Source organism: Girardinichthys multiradiatus, chromosome 8 (genome assembly GCF_021462225.1).
Source record: "Girardinichthys multiradiatus isolate DD_20200921_A chromosome 8, DD_fGirMul_XY1, whole genome shotgun sequence".
NCBI classification, from domain to species: domain Eukaryota; kingdom Metazoa; phylum Chordata; class Actinopteri; order Cyprinodontiformes; family Goodeidae; genus Girardinichthys; species Girardinichthys multiradiatus.
The window spans coordinates 38,198,821-38,212,888 of NC_061801.1; the positions used below are offsets into that span (position 1 = coordinate 38,198,821).

The 14,068-nt window shown below is 38.4% G+C and overlaps 1 protein-coding gene across 5 annotated transcripts in view; it reads right to left on the bottom strand.

Moving 5' to 3' along the window:
• The window catches only part of tjp2a (tight junction protein 2a (zona occludens 2)), a 50,047-nt gene extending 37,152 nt beyond the window's left edge, over positions 1 to 12,895 (bottom strand). The window contains exons 1-2 of one of the 5 annotated variants that reach the window (XM_047372133.1): positions 12,703 to 12,895; positions 1,224 to 1,353 (exon numbers count right to left, since the gene is read on the bottom strand). In XM_047372133.1, the coding sequence (XP_047228089.1) occupies positions 1,224 to 1,226 (3 nt within the window). In that variant the 5' untranslated portion in view covers positions 1,227 to 1,353; positions 12,703 to 12,895. Of the gene's footprint in view, positions 1 to 1,223; positions 1,354 to 5,373; positions 5,705 to 12,439; positions 12,579 to 12,702 lie in introns of those variants that run through there. The other 4 variants (XM_047372134.1, XM_047372128.1, XM_047372127.1 and 1 more) reach the window with 4 other exon arrangements.
• Between the last annotated feature and the right edge of the window lie 1,173 nt (positions 12,896 to 14,068).

The following is a 14,068-nucleotide window of genomic DNA, read 5'->3' on the forward strand; positions in this document are numbered from 1 at the left end:
CATATCATTGGAAGTTGAGTGCAAGGAAAAACTATGGCAGAAAGAGGTGTACAAAGCCAATCCTGTACCAGAGGCAATGTTAAAAGGATCTCACCAACATCCTGGATATATTTGGTTGTGGTGCATCTAGAAGGACCGACTCCAGCCTTGTGAATCTCCCCCATGCTCTTTAATGGGTTTTCCTTACACTTAATTTTCCAATGATATGCTTGCATGCGGCACTAAACAGTCAGCTTCCTTTGCAAAGAGGATGACACCTGCTTGTGGAGTGTGTTGATGTTCATCTGCTTTGTTTAGGCCAAAACATTTCATTATAAAAATCCCTTTAATAATCATCTCAAATTAATAGACATAAAGGCTTAAAATATTTCACTCTGTGTGTAACGAATATGTATATGAGTTTATCTCCTAAACTTTATTATTAAAATAAATTATTTGAATATTTATTGCCAGGAACTCTCGCTGAGGGATACAAGCTTATTTAAACAGACTATTTGCATCTGCATTCTTCACTTCTGTTTGGATAGTTGTTGGCTGGGATTGAACTCGCTGTGGTCTCTGCATCAAAAAACACTTTGCATCGACCAAATAAAAAGAATCTTTACAACACATACGGGTTCAGATTTTAAACTGTGCTCTAGGAATCTCCGTCTCATCTCTTTCACATTTCATGCATATTAGATCACTTAGCTTCTTCAAATGTTTTATTCTGCCTGAAACATGAAACTAAGGTAATTAAAAGACGATGTGGTCTGCTTTGCTGTCTGCATGTAGAGGGATTAACTGGGATTCAAAGTGAGAAAATGGAGGGAAAATGAGACCAAAAAATTTAAAAACAAGGAAAAATTTACAAAAAGGAACAAAAGCTGAAAAAAGTGGTCATTAAAGACACATTTTAACAGCAAACAAACATCCAGTTGTACAAGTTTGATTTAATAACCAAGGATGCATGAAAAAACTACATGTAAGCAGCTCAACTAGGAACACAAACAGTCTTCACAAACTGTGGGTAAGATACTTACTGTTCACTCAACACAACCGCTCTTAATAAAAGAAAAATCCCTTCAGCAGAGCCGTATCGTAATAATAAAGCTTCGTGACCTGAAACTCTGACATCATGTTAACATGTAACCTATAAAAAGGCATGAAGCTGTATAAGTGCAGCCTCTTCCCTACAGCCTGACAGCACAGCATCAATATTTAACTTCAGGAGAGCAACATACCATCGTGATGGCTGAGAAGCTTCTCGAAGACAAGCGGCGAAGATACAAGTACTGGGCTTCTCTGGACCAGCAGAACTTGCGGCTGGACTTGAGTAGGTCAGTACTGGTCTGGTCAGAGCAACCCTGGTCCCTGTGAGAAGTGGAAAAACACACTGTGGTCCTTACTGCTCATTTTCCACAGATTACAGATGTATAAAATATTAACTGGGTAATCAGTAAATATCAATTTATTCACTTATAAAATAAGGTGCTTTAAACCTATTCTACTGATCCCAACAATGATCTTTAACTGTCATCAGAGAGCCTAGGGAAACACTTACTGGCACTCTAACAATCCCTCTGAAATAAGTGTAAACAAACCATTTTTTTATTCATATTTTACTTATTTAAAACAAAAGATCCTAGTAATCAAAAATGTTAAATTCTGCAAAATAGCAAAGAGAAGAGAACATGGCATTTAAGTAACGCAGATGTTTGTTGTGCATCATAAGTGAGGAAATAATTGCAGGAAAACAGCTAGTGGCCTAAATGTATCAATTAAAACAGCTTTAAACAACTGGAAGTGTAACAAACAAGGCTGTATGAGAACCCAAGCTTATCTCGTCACCACACAAGGTGAGAAGGATGGTAAGGAAAAACCAACTTAGATCATTGTTGGGGAACTGCAGCGAAGAGTTGCATTTTTGAGTCACCAACTCCTCATAAAAACCAATTGATACCATCAGCATGCCAGGAAAAAGCCACGATCTGTCCTACCATCACAAACCTAAACATGTGAAGTGTACAGTTGGTACTGAGACAAATGTTCTAGTTGGGTTTGGCGTGAAACAAAGGATGGATGTCTAGGAAAGCATCTCCAGCACACTGGTAAGTATGTGGGAGGATCTGTAATGCTGTGGGCCTGTTTTTCCTTCCAAAGGCCCTGCGAACCTCGGTAATTGTACGTTCACACCAAACGCGGAGTCTGCGAATTTTTCGCGTCATTTGTGTGCTGTTGCTTGCTTGACATTTTGCATGCAATCCGCGTGGCCAAATGTCAACAAATGGCAACGCTTCGCCACGTCATCAAATAGGAGGAGCTTCCATCTGCTGCTTGCTGGTTTCAACTGAACATGGCGGACAACGGATAATCACGTTGTTTTACCTGTGGAGAGCCGAAAAATGCCGTCGACATCGACGTCCCTGGGTTCACCAGATTCTTCAGGGACGAGAACAGTTCGGAGAGTACCACCACCTACTCCAGGAGCTGCGTCTGGATGACTGTCGATTTCAGCAGTATTTCCATCTATCCAGGACCAAGTTCGAAGATCTGCAATCCTGTGTTGGGAGACGAATCGGCCTCCGGGACACCAACTACCAGCGCTGTATCCCCGCTGCTGAACGCCTTTCCATCTGTCTTCGGTGAGTAAATAAATCTCAGCTAGTTAGTTGAGTCATACAACTCTGGCTTGCCGCGCCTTTCGCACCGCCTCAGTCTCCTTCGCACCGCCTCACACCGCTCCGCTCCTGAACGCACCTCTACATAGGGATAACATGTAAATCGACCGCTCCTATTGCAGAATCTGCGTTCGGTGTGAACGCACCATAAGAGTCCTTGGCATCATGACATGGCATTCAAGCACCAGGACATTTTAGGCTCACATTATTTTATTTAAAAATATATTTTAACAGATTAAATAAAAAATTGGATAATTCTACATTTTTCCATTTTTGTTATTCTCCTAAATTGTGAGATTACGCAATCTCAATAAAGAGTTTTCCAACATTTTTACCTGCGGTGCCAATCATAAATGTCACCAACACCATGGTGCCTTTTTTGTGAGATTATTTTGTTTAAAATGTAATAAAACTGAGAAAAATTGAAACAGTAACTTCTAGTAAACCCAACAGTATGCAATACTGGTTAATGAATGGTTTCTTGCCTTAAGTAGAAACAGGTTTATATTTAGAGATTTTTATGAAGCTGTTGTGATCCTAACCTTTAAATATTTAATGACATATCTGAAATATTTAGATGGAAAGTCTCTGCGGTCATGCTTGTCAATCTGTCAACTCTTCAGCACGATGTCTGCAGGGTTCAAAACACCCAGGCCTTCACCAGACTCAAAAAGTCCTTTTTTAGAAGGTCCAAAAAAGAAGTTTGACTCTTTAAACCCGCTTTCATTAAAGTAACCAGTGTCCATCATCAACACTTGTTACAGGTTATTAGATTATACACTTTTATAGAGAGAGTTGGTCTAACAATTAAACAAATTTAGTAGTTAACCTAATAAATGTGATTTCAGGATGAGAGACATTACAGATAAGAACAATGAGGCACATGATTCTCTCGCTCGTTTGGGTTTACATAAAACCCAAAGATTCCCCCAGCCTATCAGACAGACACTACAAACCATAATCTGCAGCGCGATCAACATGTTCAGACACACGGCCAACAACGTTTTCCTCTCCCAGGATGCCATGGTAACCAGTCGCTGAATAATGGCCGAAGGCTGACGCTAGCAGCTATGTTCCTGGAGTGAGCAGAGCAGGATGATGTGGAAAGACCTGAGATTTCCAATCCTCAAAATGCAGCCGGATATTAGGAAAACAGCCGCTGAGATATTTCTGTGCAACTCCATGTCAGTCCTGCATAGGCCCCCAATCTAGGATGTTAGAAAGGATTGTTGAACCTTGGATTCAGAAGGAACAGTGAACCAGATCATTACTCTCATGGAACAGCTTAAGGGAGGTCACAGTTTGTTGTCAGGTCCACATGTATTATATGAATCTGGAGAAGACATTGGCTGAGTGCCTTGATGCATTTTGTAGTGTTCATGGACATGTTGTGTAGTAACACACAGACTTAAGATATTCAGACATTTTAGACCAAACATTTAAAAGATTTTCAATGGAAAAAAAGAGCGCTTCAAAAAATGAGAAGCAGCAAAAGGTCATAGCTGTCCTGACATTTTGTATCCATTTGCTCCACCCAAATAAAGCTGCGAGCGTATATACATTAGACCAAAACTGATCCAAGTATGAACCTTTTGAGACTAAAATGACAAAGAAACGGCCTGAAAGTGGCAGCCGACAATGAGGACCGCACAAATTCTGTAAATACAAAAAAAAAAAACAGGACCTAAAATCCTTATACACATCAGATCCAGTGAACTATCCTCTCCTCTCATGACCCTCAACAGATGCAACATTTAAAGCAATCCTCATTCCTAATGCAACAACATTTCCAATCTTGCTCTGGTCCTCAGCCTCCAAACACAGCAGAATATGCGTGAGGCTGAACAGAGCGAATTACCTAATGCTCAGTTCACTGTTTACTTTGCAGCCTTGGAAGTTGGTGCAGTTGGACTCTAAATGCAACACTGTGATGTTTTCCTGTCGCTTCATAGTATTCTATTATCATACAAGGCTTCCTATGGAGGTCAAGGTCAACATCTCCTCCTCCTGCCACCCTCAGGTTACAAATATAACACTGGAACAACAAAGTCTGGTCTTTATTGTGAAATATACATAAGAAACTAAATTTGGACAAAAGAAATAACCAAACAGAAATCTCAGATTCTTCTATTAGAAAATAATGATCCATACCCAGCATAATGAACTTGGTTTAATCAGCAAAAGTCCTGAATTATTAAATTAATTAAAGTACAAATATGGCTTGAATACACACATTTCTATTTAAGAATACATTTCTGATTAGAAGCTTAGTTACATTTGATCTTTAAGGTATTTTTTAGGTTTGTCTGAAGCTGTGTGATCACCAGTTCAAACATCTAAGCATTTTTTAGACAAGACGGCTGCAATATCGTTTAAAATAGATCATTACTCTGATATCAAAGCATTGATTATTGGTACGATGTTATTTTTTTTATTGTGCAAAGACACATTAACAAAACTCCTTTCACAACTCTGATTTAATAAAACAAACAAAGCTGACTATTTCAGTGAAAGGGCGGTTTAAATGGAAATCTTAAGGGTACACCGTCATGTTCTTCCAAAATCCACCTGTTCTTTCCCTGATTTACTAAACACTAAAAATGTTTTGCAAAATCAGGATGTAAAGCTGATGACCAAGTATGAACATGCACTAAAAACAGTGCATTACTCTCATAAATGGAGGTCTGCGCCTGCTAATGGAAATCTAACTCACCCTGGGGGTCTCCACAGTTTCCTACCAGGAGGCAGGAGCTCCCGTTTGTTCAAGGGAACAACCCCAATTGCTGCTTGCATGATCGTGATGAACTTCTTAAACTTCATCTTTTATATCTCCTCTAACGACATCCCTCAGACCAACACTGGTGCCGTGCTTTCATCTCTAAACGTCCTCTCATCTCCGTCTGAGTCATCGGATGCTCAGTCTCCGCTCCTCAGAGCCTCCGCTTCTCCATGGCAACAAGCCTCGGATCCAGCACACAGGTCGGTGACATCCCCATGCCGTGGCTACTACGAGACCCACTCCCGAGCGCGGCTCTGACGGATGTCCTTTCGGCTTCTCCGAGCGCGGGAGGATAAAAAGGAAAACAAACAGCCACGTTGTTGCTAGGAGGTGGGATGACGACACGTCACTCTTACATAATTCTGGAACGTCTCTGGGCATTACACTAATGAGAATGCCGCTTCTGCTGCCACCATCACCACTGCCGCTCCTGTCAGAGCTGCAGCCGCTGGGATAATTGTGGTACTAAGCCCTGACAGATCATGGAGGCTCCCTGCCCCCCTCCTCCTATAATCCCCCCATCAAGGCTTAGTCTTCTCGCCACTTACACAGCGACCCATCTACTTCACCCAAACAGCCAGACACACCACCCCCCTCCATCACCATGGCTTACCCCATATGAAGGACCACTAATGACCAAAGCATTACGACACATTTTAAAAGATGCAATCACTTAGCAGTGAATGATTCAGGTGCGTACAGGGACAGATTTGTTCATTTCATTTAGTGTAGATATTTGGAATGACATTACTCCCATCCAACTGTCTTCTAGAAGGACGTTGTAAACGCAAGTATTATTTGCTCATGGTTCTGCTCAGTGACTAAACATCATCAGCAACACACACTGATAAATGATGGTTTGCCAAAATAAAAAAGCAGTTCTTCAGACTGATTCCAGTTTCTGATTTTTGGAAACTAGGACATACCAATTTATTCTTCTCTCTGACAAAAAATACTTGATATCTTTGAAAACAATTTTGCAATTTTAAAAAACGATTTAAAAAGGAAAGATACATCATTAAAATCTGTATCTTAACATCTGTAGTCAATCAGTTAACAGCTGATTTCTTGGTATATTTATTAAGATTTTAAAAGAGGAATGAACGACAGCTTTACTTTTTCTACACTTGCAGATATTTTGAGTCTTAACTAAAATGAAAATCAGCTAGAATAAGACGAGCTATGGTCAGTTAAGAAAAAATAGTCTTAGCTAAATAAAATAAAAACTAAGATACAGTTAGAATAGCCAAGATAAAATATGATAAGCTAATATAAGCTAAGTTATGTAAGTTAAGATAAAATAAACTAAAAACAAGATAAGCTAAAATAAGATATTCTAAAATGAAAATCAGGTAATATAATATACACTAAGCTCAAATGTGCTAACCCATGACAAGCTAAGGGAATAAGATAAGTTAATATGATAAGCTAACATGATAAGCTAACCTAATCATAACCTAAAATAAGAAAATGAGATAAGCCAAGCTAAAATAACATAAGCTAAATTATAATAAAATAGGTTAGTTAAGCTAAGCTAAGCTAAGTTAAAGTAAAGATAGACTAAAATAAGATAAGCTACAATTTAAATAAGCACAAATAAAATCAAATAAAACCCAAAGTCTGCAGAGCCAGATGAAAATTCACCATCTCGTCATGCTCCGAGTCACCAGATGACAGCAGATAGGCCTGTCTTGAGGGGTTTCAAATGCTAAAATATGAATTTTTGTGCCCTCCCCATGGGTTGCCAACTAATGCAACTCCGAATGGGATTTATACTTGAGCAGCCTTGGCCTCTGGATTATGGCTTTGGATGGTTGTGCCATTAGAGCTGCTGCAGAGTTCACCGAGCAGGAAAAACAAAAAATCCCTGCGTGAGGAGGGAAAATGCCAGCAGCATATCAGGGAGAGGATCTGGGAATAACAAGACTGTTTTAGAGAAAACAAGTTACTTTTGGCCGACATTTTAAGACAATGACTAATAAAATGCCTCAAAGGTGTCACAGGGAGAACATGTAATCTCCACCTAGAAAAGGCATAGCCGGAATTCAACCCAGGACCTTCTTGTTGCAAGGCAACATTGCTACCAACTTTGCCACTAAGCACCCTGGGGAGTCATCGAAGATGATTATTAAGGGAATGCAGTTTTGAAACCACAGTTGGTGGTTAAGCAGCCAACACCGGGCTAGCTACCCTAGTAGATAGCCCTACCACAAAGTAACACAGTAATACAAAGTAAAACAGTATAAAAAGCTACTGTTACCTTGTGTAAAGGGAGTCAAATGGAAAAGTGAAACACAGAAAATGAGTATTTTACAAACTGACAGTAGTTGTATAGAGTACAACTAGAAAAAATATTTGGGGCTATGGGCCCCTGAAAACTACAACTACATTCAGTGGGTGTTCATTCTAAATTTCCTATTAGGTCTATGTATCAAAGTAATATATTTTTAAGTATTATAACTGTAAAATCAATGATATACCAGCAGCACAAGGGAGAATTGCTTTGAATAAAAGCAACAAGATTGTGCTTTATATTCATTTTATATCTTTGTGTTAAACTTTAAAACATCAACTTACTGTCAGGATAGCCAAGAATAAATTAAGGCATCAAAATGAATCAGGTCAGCTGTAAAATATACCAAAAATTATAAAGATTTTAAAAACTTTAAGCTTTAAAACTAATTGTTTAACAGCTTTAAAATGATCTTATTTTCCCATCAAGATATGTTGCAAATGACTTAAATATTGAACTTGTTTTAGTTAGGCTATATGAACATTTCACAATAAAAGCATCAGTGAGTTTCTAAGTTTAAGACGCCTCAAATGATTAATTATAGAAGACAGCTGAGGATGACTCAGCCCTGCAGCTAATTCCTTTGTCACTGGATGCTTCCCCCCCCCCCCCCCCCCCCCTCAAACTGAGACAACTTTCTATTTTTAATTCCACAACCGAGTGAGCAAATGTGACAGGAATTGCTTGGTCTTCTTAATGCCTTTACATAAGCGGTTTGTTTCTCTGGCCCTTGTCACTTCCCCACGTGTTGTAGTGGCAGCGCGTTACCAAGGCCATTATGCAACGTCCAAATGCAGTGCATGTGCGGGCCAGATGGAAGGACACATGCTAACCGCAAATCTGTGGCGAGAGCGTGCGGAGAGAAAATGGAAGAGGGAGATTGACATAGAGGAGAATGAGCGTGCACACGCTCTGCACAGGTGGAGTTGGGATCGTTTTGGATCATGAACTGAAAAGTTCTGGATTTGTCCAGCTGCGTGGAGAGAAAAGTTGTCTCTTCCTTCATTCTGCAAGTCTCTCGTCAGCAGTGACAGATGCAAGGAAAAGGTTAAATAAGCAAACTGAGAAGCTCATCTAAGGGTTTTTATTTTTTTCCCATTAAAACTTATTCCAATGCCTAGGCCTGGGCTGATTCTTGTGTGGCACCGGTTCCTCCAAAACTGACCTCACTCAGATACTGACAACTGAGTGAAATGTGCCATTTAAAAAACTTGGATTTAGTTTATTTTTCTGTCTGCTTCATTTAAGGCAAAAACAAGCGGAATTTGTGCAGGAATAATACTGGGCATTAAATGCAGGTTAAAGCACTGCCTAGAGCTCAATTTCAAAACAAAGTTGTTTTTATAATAGCACAGTTTATAAACTTCTTGCCCCCCTTAGGAAGTACTCCTGACTCAATGGTTCTGCTGCATCTCTTTCCTGATCAGAGCCAATAGCACAGCTTTTTTTGTGATAAACTTTGTTACACTCTGGCTACTTCTGGCTGGGGTGCGGCTGTACTTTGTCTATTTGGGCCCGAGTCCAACTTTATAACTAGACTGTATTGGAATGAACTGAACAGAGTTAAATGAAATCTGCTTTAAATTGTATTTTCAAAGGCTGGATATGAATTTGACCCGTTTGTCTGGTAAAGTGTCTTGAAACTACATCTTGTGTCAATTGGGCTTATGTAAACAACCCAAACCGGATTGAAAAGTAGATTGAAATGGGGGTTAAGCCAGTTTGCAGTGTCTTTTATGAATACCTGTAAGAACTTGTCGGAATTAAGATGCACAGTAATGGACAGATTAAAACAGCATTTCTACATCTTTTCAAAGAGATGCTTGACAAATACTACTCGTTGTGTAGATAAAACGTCCCCCTAGAGCATTGATCCTCCACAGAAACACAACAGAGGGAGGATCAAACATTTCTCAGAAAGTATAGCTCAGTTTTTGCTGTGGAAAACGTGGCTGTGCAGTCCCACTTTTATCATTTCCTTTATTTCACCTGCTTTGTTTCAAAGAAAACTTGTTTCTTCCACTGCACAATGGAAAACTAAAAGCTGGCACTTCTCTGCCAGTCCACAAAAAACGTCAGCTTATGAAACAGGTTCTTTCTTAACCGTGCGTCCAACCAATCAGCATGTGAACCACACATGTCCCCTTAACGTCACTCAAAGGCTCATTATGTTTCAGGAAGAGCCAATAAAAGCAATAAGAACTGAACATCAACAGTTCCTGCAGTTCTAGAGAAATTAGGAGGAAATGGAATTTAAAAAAGCAATAAAAATTGAAGAAATTGCTGCTGTTTAAAATGACACACTGGTGATAAAACTCAAACAACTAATATCAGATATTTCAAAGCACCGGGAAGATGTTTGTCAGCATTCGGCCCTCAAACCAAGAATGATCAGTTTTACAAAATTACCAATCAGCAAACTCATGAACATCCCAATTATCAGTCAAAGTTGTTCTGTGGTCAGACAGAACCTGTATTGGTTCTTGGATCTAACAGAGACACCCCTTCTGTGTTCAACTACTTGTGGGAATAATGTGGCAATAAGAAATGCTTAAAGCAATGAGCTTCAATCAGATGCACCGATCAGGTTTATATCGGCCAACAGCTATTTTTTTTTTTTTTTAAGGCCGACCTGCAGATTCTGGTTTGTCATTTTCATAAATCAGCTAGTTTCCCCCCAAATCGGCTCTGATCAGTGGTCAGAAAGTAAAATCCTGAAAAATCAGATTTTTTCCCCCCAATTTGTAAATACATGCATGAAAACTAAGAACTTTTTGAGTTTAAAAATCACATGAAGGTTTATGGAAGATTTTGAATTATAAATGTGGATAATCTTGTAATTCCATCATTTCCTGAAGGATCAAAGCTACGACCTCTATTAATAAATATGCAGCGCGTCGTAATTAGAGGGGTGAAATCGGCAGGTCAGACCTTAAAAGCAACAAAAATTCAGTATTGGGACTGAATCTTACACAAAAAATAAGATTCCAAGTTATTTCCATTTATGTATCAGAATATTTCCCAAACATTTTTACTAAACACATACACAAAAACAGTTAGAAAACACGTTTTTTGATTGATCTATGGCTCCAAAGACTGATTTGTCAACTCTAATGCACTGAATAATCAGAAGAAAAATCACATTTTTCAGTTTTTCAGATTATTGGCCTTTTTCAATCACTGGATGATTCATTGGAGCATTACTAAATGCTCAGTGCCATCTAGCTTATTTGTAATTTTCAAACATTTTACTTGTCTAAAACCTCAATACAGCTTCTTTCACATATTTTTTAATAATTGTTTTAGGAAAAATCTGTTTGGAAGTGGGTCTGAAAAACATCAGCGATCGGTCAATTATTCTAAAAAAAAAAAAAAAAAAAAAATGGTCTTCTTTTCCTTTTAATGAGGTCAAGAAAGAGATAATGCTTAGATGTTGTTGGCATGGGTCTGCTGGTGGCACAAAATTATGGGACTACAGTCACTCTGTACTTAAATAAAATGCTAAAAGTATAGAAGTACTGTGGAGCGCCCTTTTAAAAAGACCCCCACTCTTGCTTTCGGAGACATTGAACGTTTTTAGGTAAAGTGTTGAGCCTTCAACTCAGCTGTATATGTTGGGTCATGTTCGTCATACCGGTGCAAACTAGAAAAAGACATGTTGTTGAATTCCTGCTTTTCATAGTCAACCATAAAGCCAATAACCGTCCTGCAGAAAGTCCCAGTTTTAGAAAAATCTTCATGTTTATTTAGAGGTCAGGACCTGTTTGGATAATAAATTACAATCTAATATTTCACCTGACAATTGTCAAAATTCAATATTGTGCAAACTGTTCAAATTTAAATAACGTCTTTATATTTTCTTTCCAAGCAGCCAGACTATCTTATAATTTGAAGTGATCTTAATCAGTAGTTCTTTAGGCTTTCTAGGTGGCCTTTATTAGTATTTTTGGACTTTGGTTGTTTTTTCACTTATTTGCAGCCCAATCATTGTAACAATAAAAAGAGAACATGATGTACACTAGTAACAAATTTAAAAAGATTTTTTCTTTTACCATTTAGAAAACAAATTATTATATTTTAAAAAGCGCAGTGAAATATTTAAATTCCAAACACATTTTAAGTTTTGTAATTATTATTACTGATTTATTTTTTTCATTTTAAAAACAAAATCTTTTTCAAATTTTATAAAAATTTTACATTTTGCAATGAATTCATTTTCTTACAATTTGAAAAAGTGTAAAAATTTTGAAATACTTCAAAATTTGTAAAATATTTAATCACAATTTAAATAAAATCTAAACACTTAAGTGGTTTTGAAAGAAATGGCTATAAAGAATTGGGATTGTTAAGTATTTGTAAAATTTGTAAATAATAAATAAACGTAAATGTAAAAAAAACAGTTTTTTGAAAAGCTTCAGGAGACCCAAAAAACTATTTAAGAACACTTGAAAAGAAAATTAAACATGTAATGAAAATGTAAATAAATGAGATTATACATTTTATGTTAAATATTATTTTTATATCAATAAAAACCTAATAAAAAAACGTAAAAATTAGAAACAGGTAGATAACTGGAGTGATTAAATATATTAAACCTGACTTTATAGGCAATCAAAACTACATGAAGGGAAACGGAAAAACAAAGTGAAACTCAATAAATGAACAATAAATGAACATCAGATATGTGAAACAACCCCTGAAGTCAACCTGAAGGCCACAGACCGACGCTCCTCCTGGACGAACGCCAACACAACCGAGGCCTGGACGCGGAGTGGGTCAAAGTTTAGACCTTACGGCCAATAATACCGCCTTAAAACACACTAAAGGTGGTTATTATTTCATGAGTCTTCTAAACAGGTCATTATATCTCGGAATGTGTCGGTATTCTGTTTTAACATGGCAGAGGCCGCTTAGAAACACGGAAAAACCCCACTGGCGACATTTCTACGGACGGAACAGAGCGTGCTCACCTGGCGAAACCGCGACTTTCTCCCGGTTCTCCGGGTCCAACGCAGGTTTTATCCTAAACAACTCGCCTGGATGGGGAGGGGGTGGGTTAGAAAGTGGTCTTCAACTGGGCAAGTAGTCGGTAAATGTTTTGGTGAAGTCCATATAACCCTCCTTCCTGGTTCTGGCAGGTATGTGGGCGTGGCTTAGTGATTTCAGGTGTGCGGTTGAAACTGCACTAGGTGCGGCTGATAGTATCACTCCTCTGACTCATCAGAGATTACAAGCATTCTCAAGCATTTTCAGCTTTCTGTGCAGAACAATCTATGCAATCAGAGTGAACTAAATACACTTTCACGAATTTATGACGAATATTTAACATTTTAAATCAATCTCTTAACTTACAATGAAAATTCATTATAAAACCTGATATAAAATAGGAATGAGGCCAAATGCTGCCATGAAGCTCCTCTTCTTGTACTTTGAACAAAAACTACAGGAAGTCCCTAATGTAAACATTTGATTTATGCAACAAATGAAGGGATCCTCCTTAAGAGACACCAATAAAACAGGAGTAGATGGCGGGCCAGGTTGCCTTTTTATCCCTTTGATTCCTTATTCTTGTTTTATTTTTTAAACAAATACAGCAACAATAGTTCTTTCAAGCACAGATCCGGAGCTTCCGGGATATGATGTTGTGGCACTGCCATAGAGATGTATGGAGAGAAAGATAACTGGAAATGCTGCATCAATAGAAGCTGGTTGAGGTGGTTCAAGCATCAGCACGCCACCTCTGTTTAAAGATGTTCCAGGTATGTTGGCATTGGAAAATAGCCCCTAAAGACTGGAGGAATAAATCATCCTGGACTGGTAATATCTTGGGATTGAGCAATGAGCTGGAGAGTGAAGCTGATGATGGATGGACGGACGGATGGCATTTGTTTCACTCTAATTTTGACTTTTAACTACTTCCTGCAGTATTACTTTATGACTTTCTGTCCAGATGTTCTCAGATCATGCTGCATGTCTGGAGGATATTAATTTATCCTCCAGACATGAACAATTGTAGGCTTAAAGTCCACATGCTTAAAGTCCACATGAAGAAAACATTTGGTTTAAACACAATATGTGGACTACAGCAGGTTTTGGATAAAGCATCAGAAGTTAGCTCATCTTTGGGAAACTGGTGAGAAGAAAACCTTGTCCGGTTCAACATCAACAAAATCAACAAAGTAATTGTGGGCCTCTGGAGGTCCAGGAGAGCTGCCACGCCCCATTCTCACAGGGACGAGATCAAGGAAAAGATAAAAGAGCACAAATACTTGGGAAATCACTTGGACAGGAAGCTGAACTGGAGCAGAAACGCTGTGGCTCTGAACAGGAAGGAGA